Below are 18,386 nucleotides of genomic sequence, written 5' to 3'. Positions count from 1 at the left end.
GATAGATCAAGGGGGCCATTTTGTGTTGAATCCCAGGAGATAGGAGAGATACTAAATGAATATCTTGCATCAGTTTTTACTGTGGAGAAAGAAATGGAGTCTAGAGAATGCAGAGAAATAAACTTTGATGTTTTAAAAACAGTTCTCATTAAAGAAGAGGAAGGTCAGGAGGTCTTGGAGAATATAAAGGTGGATAAATCTCTGGGACCTGATCTAATATATCCCAGAACATTATGGAAAAAAGGGAGGAAATTGCAAGACCCTTTGCAGAAATATTTGCATCATCTATTATTAATGGGTGTAGTGCCTGATGACTGGAGGGTGGCTAATATTATAAGTTTGTTTAAGAAACGTTGTAAGGAGAAACCGGGGAGCTATAGACCTGTCAGTCTGACTTCGGTTGTGGGTAAATTGTTAGGGGGGATTATATAAGGTAGGATTTATGGACATTTAGAGAGGCAAAAATTGATTAGTGATCATCGGCATGGTTTTATGCAAGGAGAATCGTGTCTCACTAACTTGATTGAGTTTTTTGAGGAAGTTACCAAAAACGATTGATGAGAGCAGAGCAATGGATTTTAGTAAAGCCTTTGGCAACGTTCCGCATGGTAGACTAATTAGTAAAATTAGGTCACATGGGATTCAGGGTGAGCTTGCCAATTGGATACATAATTGGCTTAACGGCAGGAGACAGAGTAATGGTGGAGGGTTGCGGAGTGGAGGCCTGTGACCAGTGGTGTTCAGCAGGGATCGGTTCTGGGTCCTCTTTTGTTTGTCATTTATATAAATGATTGGGATGAGAATATAGATGGAATGCTTAGTAAGTTTGCAGACAACACCAAAATTGGTGGCATTGTAGAGAGTGAAGACAGTTTTCTAAGATTACAAAGGGATCTTGATCAAATGGGTCAATGGGCTGAAAAATGGCAAATGGAGTTCAATCTGGATAAATGCGAGGGATTGCATTTTGGTACAACAAACAAGGGTAGAGCTTATACAGTTAATGCTAGGGCCTTGGGTAGTGTTGTAGAACAGAAGGACCTGGGGTGCAGGTACATAATTCTTTGAAGTTTGCATCACATATAGACAGAGTGGTTAAAAAGGCGTTTGGCATGCTTGCCTTCATTGCTCGGTCCTTTGAGTATAGGAGTTGGGAAGTCATGCTGAGGTTGTACAGGACATTGGTGAGGCCTCTTCTGGAATACTGTGTCCACTTCTCGTCGTCCAGTTATACGAAGGATATTATTTAGCTAGAGAGAGCTCAGAAGGGATTTACCAGGATTTTGCTGGGTATGGAAGGTTTGAGTTATAAAGAAAGGCTGGATACACTGGCACTTTTTTCACTGGAGTGCAGGAGGTTAAGAGGAGACCTGATAGAGGATTATAAAATAATGAAAGGGATAGATAGAGTTAATGGTAATTATCTTTTCTCTAAGATGGGGTATTTCAAGACTAGGGGGCACATTTTTAAGGTGAGAGGACAGAGATTTAAAGAAGACATGAGGGGCAAATGTTTTACACAGAGGGTGGTTCACCTGTGGAATGAATGTTCTGAGGAAGTGGTGGATGTGGTTACAATTACACTGTTTAAACGCCATTTGGATAAGTGTATGAATGGGAAAGGTTTGAAAGGATATGGGCCTGGAGCAAGCAGGTGGGGCTAGTTTAGTTTGGGATTATGTTCAGCGTGGACTGGTTGCACTAAAGGGTTTATTTCCATGCTGTATGACTCTATAACTCTATGGAGACTAGAAACGATCAACCATGTAAGGATTAACATATTTAAAATGTGTTGCATTTATATAGCACCTTTCATGCTCTACATTTTATGAAGTACTTTTGAAGTGTAGTCAGTGCTGTAATGCAGCTAATTTGTGCTCAACGTATTACCGTTATGCACCTTGTATGGTATGATTTGCCTGTACTGTATGCAAAACACAACTTTTCACTGTACCTAGGTGCATGTGGCAATAATAAATCAAATCAAGTCAACAATGTGGTTGAGGTATACTGGGAAGAACCTCATACTGTATTCTTCTTAAAAAGAGTGTCATGGCATCTTTTATGTGCACATGAGATAGCTGTTAGGGCTTCAGTTGAAAACTGGTGCCTCCAATGGAGCAGTATTTCCTCAGTATTGCACAGGACTGTAAGACTCAGTTCGTGTGCCTAAGTCTCCGGATTGGGGTTTAAATTCGTAACTTCCTGATTCAGAAACTAGAATGGTATCAATGAGCTGAGGCTTCTTCTAGACCACCAGAACTCACCCAGAACATGGATCATAAGCTGACTCTGGATAATTCATCAGTGATGGCACTGTTTACATGAGATGGATGGAGTCCCTGCCTGTAAACCTATTTGATGGGGTCAGTCTTGGATTTGTTGACTGCATTCAACGTATCAGTTTTGTTATTTCAATATTTGAAGCTTCATGCAGTTCTGGCCACTCCAAAGTCAGCTACAACTTTATTCTATTCACATCATCTATCTTTGTGACCACACAATGAGATTTGCTGAAATGATACCAACTCAAGTTTCAGCCACGGAATTGGTGTGTTAGTAGAATTAAGCTGCCAAAAGCTGAATCCCATCATATTCAAGTTGTTAACAAATTGTATGCTACATAGAACAGAGAATTGGTTTACTGGGGACTGTGCTATATTTAACAGTATGGGGTGAGTGTACTAATTGGCACAGATCCACTTAAGTATCAAGTCTTATTTTGCTGTTTTTCAATTCAGATTCTCACCTTAAGCCATTAGGAATGGTACAATAGTCAATGGGTAGATGCAGAAAATTGTGTATCAGTAGACAGTCACCAAGGACTTGACAGAATGATCCTTGTTGTAGGGTGAATATTAGAATGAAGAGCCTAAGGCATTGCAGAAGGGGTATAGAAAGCTATGGATTTCTTAGACTCCAGAGGATTGAGTTTTGAATGTTTGTGAGGCGCTCAGCCGCCCACATTTTGTTTATTTATTTCTTCATGGGATGTGGGCATCACTGGCTAGGCCAGCATTTACTGTCCTTCCCTATTTGCCCTGTAGAAGGTGCTGGTGAGCTGCGTTCTTAAATCACTGCAGTCCATGCACTCTGAATTTACCATCAGGGCTGTTAGGGAGGGAGTTCCAGTATTTTTACCCTGTACCAGTGAAGGAACAGTGACATAGTTCCAAGGCAGATGTATGTAGTCTGGAGGGGAACTTTTAGGTGGCGATGTTCTGGTGGAATCTGCTGTCCTTGTCCTTCTAGATAATACAGATCAAAGGCTTGGATAGTGCTGTCAAAAAAAGCTTGGTGAATTTCGACAGTGCATCTTGTAGACAGTACACACTGCTGCTACTGAGCATCGGCAGTGAAGGGATTGAATGTTGTACTTGCTGGATGAGCTGCCAATCAACATATTCTCAACATAAATGAAGCCTATTCACAAATCATCTAAGTACTCACTGACCAACATTTACTTCCAGTTCAACAAAGCTCAGAGTTTAAAGTTCTCAACCTTGTTTTCAAATCCTTCCATAGCCTTGCCCTTTCCTATCACTGTAACCTTTCAGTCCTATAACACACATCTGGTAGCTCTCTCCTCCCCTTTCCCTCAGGACTCCAATTCTAGCCCCTTGCCCATTCCTGATTTTAACCGTTTCTCCATCGGTGGTCATTCCTTCAGCTGTCTAGACCCTAAACTTTGGAGTATCCCCTCTAAATGTCTTCGCCTGTCTCTCTATCTCCATATCTCTTCCTTTAAAATGCTCTTTAAAACTTAGCTTTTTGAGGATGTTATAATGTGGCATGGCACCTTGGGGAGTAATACAAGGTGCTCACATGCCACATTCATTTACCACTCCTGAAACCTTGATTCCACTATAGAAGGGCTATATTTTAATCCCCACATGGCCCATTCACATTAGGTGTTATTATCCTGTCCTTGAACAATCACAATTCTAGTTAGCTCAGGGAGGAAAATCTCTCAACTTGAAATCTCATAATATGTTGCATTTCCTAAGAAAATATTTCAGCAAAAGTTGTCTGGTTCTGTGATTAGCTGTACACTAAAATGTTTCCAATTTACTCATTTGGATTACATTAACCATACTATCTCATTTCTCTGAGTACCTTGTGATATTAAGTGCAAAGTGAATTTTTAAAAGTTCAAAAGCACAGGAACTCGTTCAAGTTTGAAATCTTAAGTGATCCTTAGAATCATCTTGCTAAGAGCCATTTAAATTGTTGATATTTATCTATGCAAAGTTGTCAATATTTGCACATGGCCTTTAGGCTTGAGAACATGCAACTGATGAGCCAACTTTATTTCAGATAACTGAAATGTTTTGCCTATTAAACTGATCTATTTACAACCCTGTCTGCTGAACATGGTCGCTTAATAAATGTTCAAGAAAAACTCATGAATACTTTCAGATGAACATTATGTGCCCACATAAGCAGTCACCCAAATTCACATCTGCACTGCAAATGCACTTTTGTACATTAGATGAAAGGTTCCATTAAAGAACTGCTTTCCTAAGCAGTTTTAGAACTCCATGCATCTTACAGCGGAACAAGGGATTAGCACTCACTATTGCAGTTCAGTTGACCAGTTCTGGTGTGCAAACAGTAACTGTCATTCTCTTTTAGGATATTTTCTCATTTACTGCTGCTGAATTTGTTAATGTGATATCTCCCTTTTATTTACCCTAATAATCAATCCATACTTTCATCAAGTCATGCACAATATAGTGGAATGATGAAGATATTTAGGGTGAGCATTCTGGATATTTGGTTATAAATTGGAAACTATCTCGATGTATTTAAAGGGAATCTAGGTAAGTACAACAAGAGGGAGGAGTGGAGAGATATGCAGCTAGAATTCGATGAAGTAGAATGGAAAATCGCTCATGTGGGGCTTAAACATCAATATAGACCAGTCCGGCTAAATGGTCTCTTTCTGCCTCAAGTGTAATCCTATATCCTGATTTCTAGGAGAGGTGGAGGCAACGTAGACCAGAAACAGAAGAACATGGCATGATGAGCAAGGTCACAAGGACTGGAGAGGCTGCTGTTTAAGTGTGTGGTATGACCAGGATAAGATTTGAAACAGGGATATGGAATTTTCTCTGGGAGACAGAGCAGATTCAACAAGGAATTGTGTGGTGTGAAACAATGGTGTTTTGTGCAAGTTGAACTTTGCATCAGGTGGAACACCAGAGGCCAATGAGAATACTGCAGTAGTGACACTTGAGGGATGAAAATATAGATCAGGGTGTGACCAGTAGGGAGCTGAGACCACCCACTGCCAGACATTTACAGAGTTTGTGCCCATCCTGCTGGGAAATTACTCTCTAATTGTTTGTGTATGTGTACCTTTTACATTAATGAAAAGACAAATAAACTTAAGACTTGTAATTGTACAGTGCTTTTCACAACCACCAGACGTCTCAAGGTGTTCTTTGAAGTATAGTCATTGCTATAACGTAGGAAATGAGGCAGCTACCTGAACAAATAACACCCACAAACAGCTGTGTGGAAATGACTAGATACTTGTGAGTGATGTTGACTGAGGGGTAAACATTGACCAGGACACCAGGGGTAAGTTCTCTACCCTCCTATACAAATCTTTGGTGTACACACGAGCAGGCCAATGGCAAGATGTCCACTTTGATTTTTGTGATCCAGCCCTAGTTTGAGACTTGAACCCAGAGTTTTACAGATGAGAGTGTAACCAATTGAGACACACATATATATCAGGAAATCACAGGGGCGAATTTCAGACTAAGCAGCTACAACATGCTCAAGGAGTTTTTGGAGCCATCAGTGCCAGCATATTGTTAGATCCAGTCATGGGGCTCAGCCAGCCTAAGCATTCTCTCAATGAGAAGCATCGTAACTATTGTTAAGGTCATTTCTAAGTCACAGCTGGAGTCATGTAGGCTGGAAGCTTTACAACCAGCTGTTGTTCGTAGCAAGGGACCCAAAGGAACAGCCTGTAGCATACAGGTAAGTGGTTGGAGGTGTATGTTTGGAAAGGTCTATGGGAGGGTTGGCTAGGTTGGATGCTCATGGTAAGGCATGGTCAAAATTTACTCTTGGCTCCAGGGAAACAAAAGCTAATTAGTTGACTCTTTGGAACCTCTTTCGTCTGTAGCTGTTCTTGCTGATAGATTGACCTGATCACAATCCCAAGACAGCTTCCCTAGAAAGGCACAATGTTCAAAATTCTGATTGGTTCCCAATGGCACAATCACAGCTCAAACACTATCACTGAGATATCCACAATTCTGACTTTTGCAACATGGTGTAGACTAAGCAATGGCTGTATACTTGGCAGGTGCTGCTGGGTTTATGGAGTTTTTTGGCCAACAATTGGCCAACAGCTTGCTAAGGAAGGATGTCATCTCAGAATAGGCACAGAGATTGCACTTTAAGTAGTGGAAGCTGGTCGCAGTGTCATCACCAATTGTTTAGCCACAGGGACTGGGACAACCATGTCCTGTAAAATCCAGTTGTCTAGGGTAGGTGAAACTCCTGGTGTTTCATGCTATATAAAATAGCACAGTCTATCCCTGTTAGACTCTTTGAAAACTGATTAGGTTTGGGATTTTGAAAGGAAGTATAATTTATGACATGTAATTTGTTCTCATTGACCTGCATTCATCTTTTTAAAAAGTTTGGGGTAAGAGATTGTATTACCCTAATTTCTGGTCATGAGATCAGAAGACACACATCACCAGGGTTATAGTCCAACAGGTTTATTTGAAATCATTTATTAGAAATCACAAGCTTTCATAGCACTGCTCCTTTGTCAGGTAAAGTGGAGGGAAGCATACAGGCATAGAATTTATAGGCAGAGAGATCAAAAGACAGTACAAATGGTGTAACAAGTCTCTGCAGATGATCAAAAGTATCAGATGGTGTGAGTAAAGTGTCAACAGCTGAAATCACATGGAATTCGGGATGGGCTGCCTAGGTGGATACAAAACTGGCTTCGTCAGAGAAGACAGAGGGTAGTGGTGGAAGGGTGTTTTTCAGAATGGAGACTGGTAACTAGTGGTGTTCCATAAGGATCAGTCTTAAGTCGTCTGTTGTTTGTAGCATATATAAATGATTTGGCGGAAAATGTGGGTGGTCTGATTAGTAAGTTTGCAGATGACACAAAGATTGGTGGAGTTGCTGATAGTGCCACTGATTGTGAAAGGATACAACAGGATATAGATAGATTGGCAACTTGCGGTTGTTGACTTGCTAGCTGAGCTGGTAAGTTTGTTCACAGACATTTCATCACCATACCAGGTAACATCATCAGTGCGCCTCCGGTGAAGCATCGGTGTTCTGTCCCACTTGCTATTTATGCGTCTCGTTTTGCTGGGGTGGGTGGCATCACTTCCGGATTTGTTTCTTAGTGGTTGGTATATGGGGTCCAGCTCTACATGATTGTTAATGAAATTCCAGTTTGAGTGCCAGGCCTCCAGGAATTCTCGTGCGTGTCTTTGCTTGGCTTGTCCTAGGAAGGCTATGTTGTCCCAGTAGAATTGGTGTCCCTCTTTGTCCATGTGTATTGAAATGAGTGACAGTTGGTCATTTCTCTTGGTAACTGGTTGGTGTTTGTAAATCCTGATGGCTAGTTTCCTTCTGGTTTGCCCTATGTAATGTTTTTGGCTGTCTTTGCACGGTATCTTGTAAATAGCATTGGTTCTGTTAATTGTGGTTGTCGGATCCTTTGTTCTTGTCAGTAGCTGTCATAGTCTCTCTGCCGGTTTGTGGGCTACCATGATTCCTAGGGGTCAGAGTAATCTGGTGGTCATTTCAGATACGCCCTTAATGTATGGTGGGGTGACTAGTGTCTCTGGACTTGTTGTGTCTTCCTGTTGTCGTCTGTTATGTATCGGCAGACTATGCTTTTTGGGTAACCGTTGTTTCTAAAGATGCTGTATACGTATTCTTCCTCGGCTTTGCATAGCTCCGGGGTGCTGCAGTGTGTTGCGGCTCACTTGAACAGTGTTTTGGTGCAGCTCCATTTGTGGGTATTGGGATGATTGCTATTGTAGTTGAATACCTGATCCGTATGGGTGGCCTTCCTGTGTACGCTGGTCTGGAGCTCACTGTTGGCCTTACATTCGACCATTACATCCAGGAAGGGAAGTCTGTTGTTGTTCTCCTCTTCCCTGATGAATTTTATGCCAGTGAGGATAGATTGGCGACTTGGCCACAGAAATAGCAGATGGAGTTTAATCCAGACAAATGCAAGGTGATGCATTTTGGGGGATCAAATTTAGGTAGTGTGAATTATACTGGAAATGGCAGAACCCTTAGGAACATTAACATATGGACAGATCTGGGTGTGCAGGCCCACAGTTCCCTAAAAGTGGCAACACACATGGCCCAGGTGCTTAAGAAGGCATATTGCATGCTTGCCTTCATCGGCCTGGGCATGGAGTACATGATTTGGCAAAGCATGTTGCAGCAATATAAAACCCTTGTTAGGCCGCATTTGGAGTATTGTGTGTAGTTCTGGTTGCTACATTACCAGAAGGACGTGGAAGCAATAGAGAGAGGAAAGTTCACTAGGATGTTGCCTGGTCACGAGGGCATTGGCTATGAGGAAAGGTTAAAAAGACTAGGATTGTTTTCACTGGAAAAACGGCGGCAGCTGAGGGGAGATCTGATAGAGGTCTACAAAATTATGAAAGGCATAGAGGCTATTTTCCCAGGGTTGAATTTTCAATTACAAGGGGGCACAGGTTCAAGGTGAGAGGGGGAAAGTTTAAGGGAGATGTGTGAGAGTCATTTGTAAAGCAGAGTGTGGTAAGGGCCTGGAATGCACTGCCAGAAGAATGGTGGAAGCAGGCACATTAATGACATTTAAGAGGCATCTGGATGGTTACATGAATAGGGAGGGAATGGAGGGAAATGGACCAAATAAGGGCGGAAGGTTTGTTTTTTAGATTAGTTAGGACATGATGATTGGTACAGGCTTGGAGAGCCGACGGGCCCGTTTCTGTGCTGTACTTCACTTTTGTTCCTTTGAATAGCAAGTGAAGGGATGACCTATGATCCAATTAATTGAGGCAGAGAGATAATTACAAAAAGTTAAAAAATAAGATGGTGCTGGAGACAAACCAAAAGGCTGAAATAACATGATAGGTATAAGAGTTGCATGCCAAGAGTCTAACCAAAGTAACAAGTAATCCAAAACTGTACAAACTAATTAAGGTAGTGGGATCGTAACAAGTTATCAAGGTGATGATGTCAAAACAGAACAGTAAGGAAGATTTTACAGGTACACACCGGTGTGCTGGTGTCACGTGTAGCACGACATGAACCCAAGATCACAGTAAAGGCCGTCTTCATGGGTACGGAACTTGGCTATCAGTTTCTGCGCAGCAATTCTGCATTGTTTTGTATCTCAAAGTCCGCCTTGGAGAATGCTTACCCGAATATCAGAGGCTGAATGCCCTTGACCACTGAAGTGTTCCCCGACTGGGAGGGAACATTCCTGTCTGGCAATTGTTGGACGATGTTGGACTGAGTCAAACGAGTACCTGCCACGTATGTGGTGGATGGTGTTCCCACATGTAATGATTGTATCCACAAATGGACACATAAAGATGTTGAAAGGTGCCCTCACAAGAACAAGATATGATGCTCAACACTTCGATTGTCAGTTCAGACGTGCCACAGCAAATAATTGCAATGACCTCCTCAGAAGACGGACATGGGACATGACCGATAGAGTACCCTTTGTCGTCCAGTACTTCCCCGGAATGGAGAAACAATGCCATGTCCTTTGCAGCCTTCAATATGTCATCGTTGATAATAAACATCTTGCCAAGGTCATCCCTACGCCTCTCCTTCTAGCCTTCAAACAACTGCCAAGCCTTAAACAGGCCATCATTCACAGCAAACTATCCAGCCTTTAGGACAACAGCGACCACAACAACACACAACCCTGCCATGGCAACCTCTGCAAGATATATCAGATCAACAACATGGATACTATTATCACACGTGGGAACACCACCCACCACCTACATTCCAGATACTCATGTGACTCGGCCAATGTCGTCTATCTCCTACACTGCAGCAATGATGCCCCGAGGCGTGGTATGTTGGCGAGACCACACAGACGCGACAACAATGGATGAATGGACATCATGCAACAATTGCCAATTAGGAATGTTCCCTCCCAGTCAGGGAACACTTCAGTGATCAAGGGCATTCAGCCTCCGATATTCGTGTAAACATCCTCCAAGGCGGACTTTGTGATATGCAACAATGCAGAATCGCTGAATAGAGACAGACAGCCAAGTTCCGTACCCATGAAGACAGCCTTTAGTGTGATCTTGAGTTCATGTCATGCTACATGTGACCCTAGCACATGTATCTGTAAAATCTGCCTTCCTGTCGTGTTTTGACACCATCACTTTGATAACTTTTTATATTCTCTATACCTTAATTAGTTTGTACAGTTTTGGATTACTTGTTACTTTGGTTAGAACCTTGGCATGCGACTCTTATACCTATCATGTTATTCCAGCCTTTAGGTTTGTCTCCAGCACTATTTTATTTTTAATTTTTTGTATTTATCTCTCCGCCTCAATTAATTGGACCATGGGTCATCTCTTCACTTGCTGTTCAGCTGTTGACACTCCACACACCATTTGCACGATCATGTGATCTCTCCGCCTGTAAATTCTGCTCCCCTCCACTTCACTCAACGAAGGAGCAGCACTTCAAAAGCTTGTGATTTCAAATAAACCTGTTGGACTGTAGCCTGGTGTTGTGTGACTTCTGACCTTGTCCACTCCAGTCCAACACAGGCACCTCCACATCTAGGTCATGAGAGACATTGTTTCATGACCTGCCCTTGCCCATTCATGTTGGAGTCGGCAGCAGAGAAATTTTGAGCACCCATCTAGTCTACATGTTTGTGGTGTCTGGCTGAGCAGATTGAATTATTCTTTGCTTGCCTCTGTGGGCTAGCTCAGTGCTCAACAAAGAGGCAGATTAATATTGTTCTGTCATCATATGGTGCTGGCAGGTTGCTGTTCTTAAAAACAAGCTATCTACTCTAAAATAGTGCTGCACTGACGGATTCTGCTGCACTTTAAATACTGACAAAAGTGACACCAGGGCAAGGAGAGGATTCCAGGCTGACATTTTGCTGCATTGGATGTATTAGTGTTAGAGGTAGGCAGAAGGAGAAATGGCAGAGTCTGTCAGGGGCCCAGGAGGCCATTAAGGACTATTCCCTTTTGGCTTGAAAATGTTGCCTGCTTTCTAGACAGCTGTCATTGTATATGGCTGTAATGCCATCTGTCTGATTCTTGCACAAAATCAATGAAACAAGGTTGAAAACGTATTGAAAACCTGTTATTTCTCCATTCTCCCCAACCCATCCCAGAAATTCCAATAGCACAAATGGCTTAGGAGAGAGAGAAAATGACTGGTCACCATGAGGACAACAGCAAAAATTTTTTGTAATTTGTTTGAAAGGTTCAGCAACCTTTATTTTCTTCAATTTTTATAAATAGAAGAGTTAAGTTGGAACAACATGCATATAAAACCAATATATTGTGGTACAATATAATAAACTCTCAGCCACACAAAATCAAAGTAGTTGAGCTAAGGAATAACATTCAGAAATTGAAAGACACAAATGCATCCAAGGAACTTCTGCAGTGAGCTTTAATTAGTTTATTGTATCTTGATTCACTTGAGGATGAATTAGAAGCATAAGTGCCTTGCGTTCTGACCGATCTCTTGACTGATATGGTTCACAGGGGAATTACCATTTGGAAGCATGTCAGCATATGGAGCATCCAAAGCAGCACTGGAGTGTTTTTCAGACATTTTGCGTCAAGAAATGAAACCCTGGGGAGTAAAAATATCCATCATCCAACCTGGTGCCACCAAAACAGGTAAAATATTTTGTATTTAATTAGAACATCAAATGCACCAAACAACAACTTGCATTCATATTGTATTTAGAACATAATAGGTATCCCAAGGTACTTCACAGAGGAATGAATGGGTACTGCCTGGTTTGTAAAAAGCATGCTCCAGATGAAGAGGTTAATAAGATAATTAGCTGAAGTGGTATGAGGCACTGGTAGCAGATAGATAGCTAAGAGGTTGAAAGCTGTACACTAGTGGAGATGGGGAACAAAGGGGATTCATAGGAGGACTGCAAAGAAGCCACAATAACAAAGAATGACATTGGCTAGAGTGTTCTTAGTGGTGTGTGCAGGGAACAAGGTAGATTGAAAGGATTCAAAAATTGAAAATCGAATTTTGGGACAAGTGGCATGAAACTGGTTGGAACATGCTCAAAGAACTTGGATGGCACCGTGACTAGCACTGCAGTCTCACAGCACCAGGGACCCGGGTTCAATTCTAGCTTGGGCAACAGTCTGTGTGAACCATAGAGAATCCCTACAGTGTGGAAACAGGCCCTTTGGCCCAACAAGTCTGCACTGACCTTCAGAGCATCCCACGCAAAGCCATCCTCCTATAACCTCACCTAATCTACACATTCCTGAACACTTCGGGCAATTTAGCATGGCCAATCCACCTAGCCTGCACATCTGTGGGAGGGAACCGGAGCACCTGGAGGAAACCCACGCAGACACAGGGAGAATGTGTAAACTCCACACAGACAGTTGCCCGAGGGTGGAATCAAACCCAGATCCCTGGTGCTGGGAGACAGCCGTGCTAACCACTGAGCCACCGTGCCACCCATGAAGTTTACACATTCTCCCTGTGTCTCCCTCCAGGTTCTCTAGTTTCCTTCCATAGTCCAAAGATGTGCAGGGTAGGTGGATTGGCCATGCTAAATTGCCCATAGTGTCCAGAGATGTGTAGGCTAAGCGGGTTAGCCATGGTAAATGTGGGTTTACAGGGATGGGGTGGGTCTGGCCGGTGCAGGCTCAATGGGCAAATAGCCCCTTTCCGCACTGTAGAGGATTCTATGATAACTTGTATGGTGAAGAGTTTTAGCAAAGATTTGCAGCTCGGGTTGTGGGTGAGGTTGTTGACTTGCTCGCCGAGCTGGCTTGTTTTCGTTCAGACATTTTGTCACCATGCTAGGCGACATCGTCAGTGGAGCCTCCGATGAAGCGGTGTTATTCTACTCCGCTTGAAATATATACTGTCCGGTCTGTTATGGTGAGTACTGTCATTTCCGGTTTTGATCTGTATGGGTTTGTATATGGGGTCCAATTCTATGTGTTTATTGATAGCATTACGGGTGGAGAACCATGCCTCTAGGAATTCCCGTGCATGTCTATGTTTGGCTTGGGCTACAATGGTTACCTTGTTTCCCCCCACCATGGGGAGGCGATGGCCAAGTGGTCCTGTTGCTGGACTGTTAATCCAGAGACCCAGATAACATTCCAGGGACCTGGGTTTGAATCCCACCACGGCAGATGGTGGAACTTGAATTCAATAAATATCTGGAATTAAGAATCTAATGATGACCGTGAATCCATTGTCGATTGTCAGGAAAAACCCATCTGGTTCACTAAAGTCCCTTAGGGAAAGAAACTGCCATCCTTACCTGGTCTGGACTACATGTGACTCCAGACCCGCTGCAATGCGGTTGACTCTTAACAGCCTTCTGGGCAATTAGGGACCACAATAAATGCTGGCCTAGCCATGATTGAATAAAGAAAGAAAAGTTAAACTGATGGCCTTCATTGTCTGAGTGTACCGATACTAAGGAGAGTTCGTCGTCCGTTTTACTGCTAGTTGATGTTCGTGTATTCTGATGGCTAGTTTCCTTCCTGTCTGTCTGATGTAATGTTTATGGCAGTCGTTTCATGGTATTTTGTAAACCACGTTGGTTCTGCATGTCGTGGGAATGGGGTCTTTAATCCTTGTAAGTGTTTGTCGTGGAGTGGCTGTGGGTTTGTGTGCCGCCATGAATCGTCATGGTCTTAGGAATCTTCTTGTCAGTTCTGATATGTTCTTGATATAGGGCAGTGTGGCTAGTGTGTTAGGGCATACTGTGTCCTCCTTTTGTTGTCTGTTTAGTAGGCATCTGTGGATGAAGTTGCGGGGATATCCATTCATAGCGAAGATTTTGTATAGGTGCTCTTCCTCTTTCCTGCGTAGTTCTGGATTGTTGCCGTGTGTTGTGGCCTGTTTAACTAGTGTCCTAATGCAGCTTTGTTTGTGGACATCGGGATGATTGCTGTGGGAGTTGAGGATTTGGTCAGGGTAGGTTGCTTTTCTGAGTACTGGGGCTTAGAACTCCCCTTTGGTCATACACTCAACTCTGACGTTCAATAACGGAAGTTTATTGTTGTTTTCTTCTTCCCTTGTGAATTTAATCCCTGCGAATACGTTGTTGATGAGGTGGAGCGTCTCTTCTAATTTGTTGCGTTTAATAATCACAAGAACATTATAATCCTGAATCAGAGATAGTAGGAACTGCAGATGCTGGAGAATCCGAGACAACAAGGTGCAGGGCTGGATGAACACAGCAGACCAAGCAGCATCATAGGAGCAGAGGGGTTGACGTTTCGGGCCTAGACCCTTCATCAGAAAAGGGCACATGACCGTCATTATGAACAAACCAGACTACACTCTCCTCCAGCCCCACCACACCTGGCACTTTTCCCTGCAACCGCAGGAAGTGCTACACGTGCCCCCATACCTCCTCCCTCACCCCCATCCCAGACCCCAAGAAGATTTTCCACATCAAGCAGATGTTCACCTGCACATCTGCCAATGTGGTATACTGCATCCGATGTACCCGGTGTGGCTTCCTCTACATCGGGGAAACCAAGCGGAGGCTCGGGGACCGCTTTGTAGAACACCTATGCTTGGTTCGCAATAAACAACTGCACCTCCCAGTCGCGAACCATTTCAACTCCCCCTCCCATTCCTTAGATGACATATCCATCCTGGGCCTCCTGCAGTGCCACAACGATGCCACCCGAAGGTTGCAGGAACAGCAACTCATATTCCGCTTGGGAACCCTGCAGCCCAATGGTGTCAATGTGGATTTCACAAGCTTCAAAATCTCCCCTCCCCCTACCGCAACCCAAAACCAGTCCAGCTCGTCCCCGCCTCCCCAACCTGTTCTTCCTCCCCCCTATCCCCTCCTCCCCCCTCAAGCCCCACCCCCACCTCCTCCCGACTAACCTCATCTTGCCCCCTTGACCTGTCCGTCCTCCCTGGACTGACCTATCCCCTCCCTAACTCCCCACCTACACTCACCTTTACTGGCCCCATCCCCGCCTCTTCGACCTGTTTGTTTCCTCTCCACCTATCCTCTCCTCTATCCATCTTCTATCCGCCTCCCACTCTCTCCCTATTTATTTCAGAACCCCCTTCCCCTCTCCTTTTTCTGATGAAGGGTCTAGGCCCGAAACGTCAGCCTTTCTGCTCCTGTGATGCTGCTTGGCCTGCTGTGTTCATCCAGCCATCCAGCCCTGCACCTTGTTGTCTCGGATTCTCCAGCATCTGCAGTTCCTACTATCTCTGATTCAATTTTAACCCCACTGCGAAGCCTCTTGTAAGGATAACTAGCCTGAAGAAGTTACCCTCCTCCCGCCGGACACACCTCAGGGGATCTCTCTCCCACTGCAACTCTCTCGTAATCTCTTCGGCCCTGAAACTGCTCGACCATGTCCTGAAGCAAACCAGGCACTACAGCCACATCACCTTTCTTAGCACCTGCCTACGGAACCAGATCATCCCCAATGGACTACAGTCCACATTCAGGCCTTCCCAACTTGGCCCCAACCGTGACAATATCTACACTCATGGCATTGAGATTCTTCAGAAGCGTTTCTCCCTGCGACTCCTGAAACACACACTCGCAGCAATGCACCGGCATCTCCAGGCACTACAATCAAGCCTACCCCAGCTCAGAGCCTCCCTCTCCCAGACCTGCAAAGGACCTCTCCTGTTTTTTATTCTTCGTAGGATCCACAATCTGAACTCACAATTCTACTCGGCGTTATTGGACACTATAAACCGTAAGTACAGTAAACTTACTGGTGCCTACCACCCAAAACGGGCTTCCTCCACCTCCCAAATCCCCAGCCGTACCCAGGACCTTCCCCACAATGTGCCCGCTGCCATTAGCCATGAGGCCACTGTTGGAGAACCCACAGATGACGTCACATCCGCCACCGCTGGGTTCCCCACTTCTGGGACAGCGAACACCATTGCTGCTGATGCCACCGCCTCCATTTCCGAGACCAACACCACCGACACTGAAGTCGCGACTACCGTCACCGCTACTGCCGCCGCCTACCCCGCTCCCCCCACCGCCGACGCCGCTCCGCCCATCACCGACGCAGACGCAACTCCGCCCACCGCCAGCGCAACTCCGCCCACCGCTGACACCGACGCAACTCCGCCCACCGCCGACGCAACTCCGCTCACTGCCGACACCGATGCAACTCTGCCCACAGCCAACGCCGATGCAACTCCGCCCACAGCCGACGCCGACGTCGCTCCGCCCACAGCCTCCACAGCCAGCAGCTCCAGAGGGGACAATAGCACCCAGCCCTGCCGAGTCTTCACCATCCCCCCAGACCTACCCCTTACTGAGGACGAACGGTCAGTCCTCAGTAAAGGGCTCACCTTTGTCCCCCTCCACCCACAGATCAACGAATACCGCTCGCGTTTGGACATAGAGCAGTTTTTCCGCCGCCTCCACCTCCACGCTTACTTCTTCAACCGTGAACCTAACCCTCCCTCTACTGACCCCTTCTCCCGCTTCCAACACACCCCGTCCTCCTGGACACCACCCCAAGGCCTCCTACCCTCCCTCGACCTCTTCATCTCCAACTGCCGTCGAGACATCAATCACCTCAACCTCTCCACCCCTCTCACCCACTCCAACCTCTCCCCCGCAGAACGTGCAGCCCTCCGTTCCCTCCGCTCCAATCCCAACCTCACCATAAAACCCGCGGACAAGGGAGGTGCAGTTGTAGTATGGCGCACTGACCTCTACATCGCCGAGGCCAGACGCCAACTCTCCGACACCACCTCCTACCGCTCCCTTGATCATGACCCCACCCCTGAGCACCAAACCATCATCTCCCAAACCATCCACAACGTCATCACCTCAGGTGACCTCCCACCCACGGCCTCCAACCTCATCGTTCCCCAACCTCGCACTGCCCGCTTCTATCTCCTTCCCAAAATCCACAAACCTGAATGCCCTGGTTGACCCATTGTCTCTGCCTGCTCCTGCCCCACCGAGCTTATCTCCAACTATCTGGACTCCATTTTCTCCCCCTTGGCCCAGGAACTCCCTACCTATGTCCGTGACACCACCCACGCCCTCCACCTCCTCCAGAACTTCCAATTCCCCGGTCCCCAACACCTCATCTTTACCATGAACGTCCAGTCCCTCTACACCTGCATTCCCCATGCAGATGGCCTAAAGGCCCTCTGCTTCTTCCTGTCCTGCAGGCCCGACCAGTCCCCCTCCACTGACACCCTCATCCGCTTAGCCGAACTCGTCCTCACCCTCAACAACTTCTCTTTCAATTCCTCCCACTCCCTACAGACAAAGGGGGTGGCCATGGGTACCCGCATGGGCCCAAGCTATGCCTGCCTCTTTGTAGGTTACGTGGAACAATCCCTCTTCTGTACCAACACTGGCCCTAAACCCCATCTCTTCCTCCGTTACATTGATGACTGTATCGGCGCCGCCTTGTGCTCCCACGAGGAGCTCGAACAGTTCATCCACTTCACCAACACCTTCCACCCCAACTTTAAGTTTACCTGGACCATCTCTAATACCTCTCTCCCCTTCCTGGACCTCTCTGTCTCCATATCGGGCAACCACCTAGAAACCGATATTCATTTCAAGCCCACCGACTCCCACAGCTACCTAGAATACTCCTCCTCCCACCCACCTTCCTGCAAAAATGCTATCCCCTATTCCCAATTCCTTCGCCTCCGCCGCATCTGCTCCCAGGATGAGGCATTCCACTCCCGTACATCTCAGTCGTCCTCGTTTTTCAAGGACCGTAACTTTCCCCCTCAGTGGTCGAGAACGCCCTCAACCGTGTCTCCCACATCTCCCGCAACTCATCCCTCACACCCCGTCCACGCAATAAGAACGAAAAAAGAATCCCCCTCGTCCTCATGTACCACCCCACCAACCTCCGGATCCAACGCATCATCCTCCGACACTTCCGCCATCTGCAATCCGACCCTACCACCAAAGACATCTTTCCCTCCCCACTCTTATCTGCTTTCCGGAGGGACCACTCTCTCCGTGACTCCCTTGTCCGCTCCACACTCCCCTCCAGCCCCACCAAACCCAGCACATTTCCCTGCAACCGCAGGAAGTGCTACACCTGCCCCCATACCTCCTCCCTCACCCCCATCCCAGGCCCCAAGAAGACTTTCCACAT

General features: G+C 45.7%; 2 protein-coding genes across 5 annotated transcripts in view; one reads left to right on the top strand and one right to left on the bottom strand.

Moving 5' to 3' along the window:
- zdhhc1 (zinc finger DHHC-type containing 1) overlaps positions 1 to 18,386 on the bottom strand; it is a 254,802-nt gene that overhangs the window by 104,411 nt on the left and 132,005 nt on the right. The gene's annotated exons all lie outside the window — the stretch shown is intronic.
- Positions 1 to 18,386, top strand: part of LOC109935254 (11-beta-hydroxysteroid dehydrogenase type 2-like) — a 56,224-nt gene that overhangs the window by 32,233 nt on the left and 5,605 nt on the right. The window contains exon 3 of the mRNA XM_048606038.1: positions 11,778 to 11,915. Coding sequence (XP_048461995.1) covers positions 11,778 to 11,915 — 138 coding nt within the window. The remainder of the gene's footprint in view (positions 1 to 11,777; positions 11,916 to 18,386) is intronic.

This window comes from Rhincodon typus, chromosome 15 (assembly GCF_021869965.1).
Source record: "Rhincodon typus isolate 14 chromosome 15, sRhiTyp1.1, whole genome shotgun sequence".
NCBI classification, from domain to species: domain Eukaryota; kingdom Metazoa; phylum Chordata; class Chondrichthyes; order Orectolobiformes; family Rhincodontidae; genus Rhincodon; species Rhincodon typus.
This window is presented reverse-complemented; position numbering and strand designations above follow the sequence as displayed.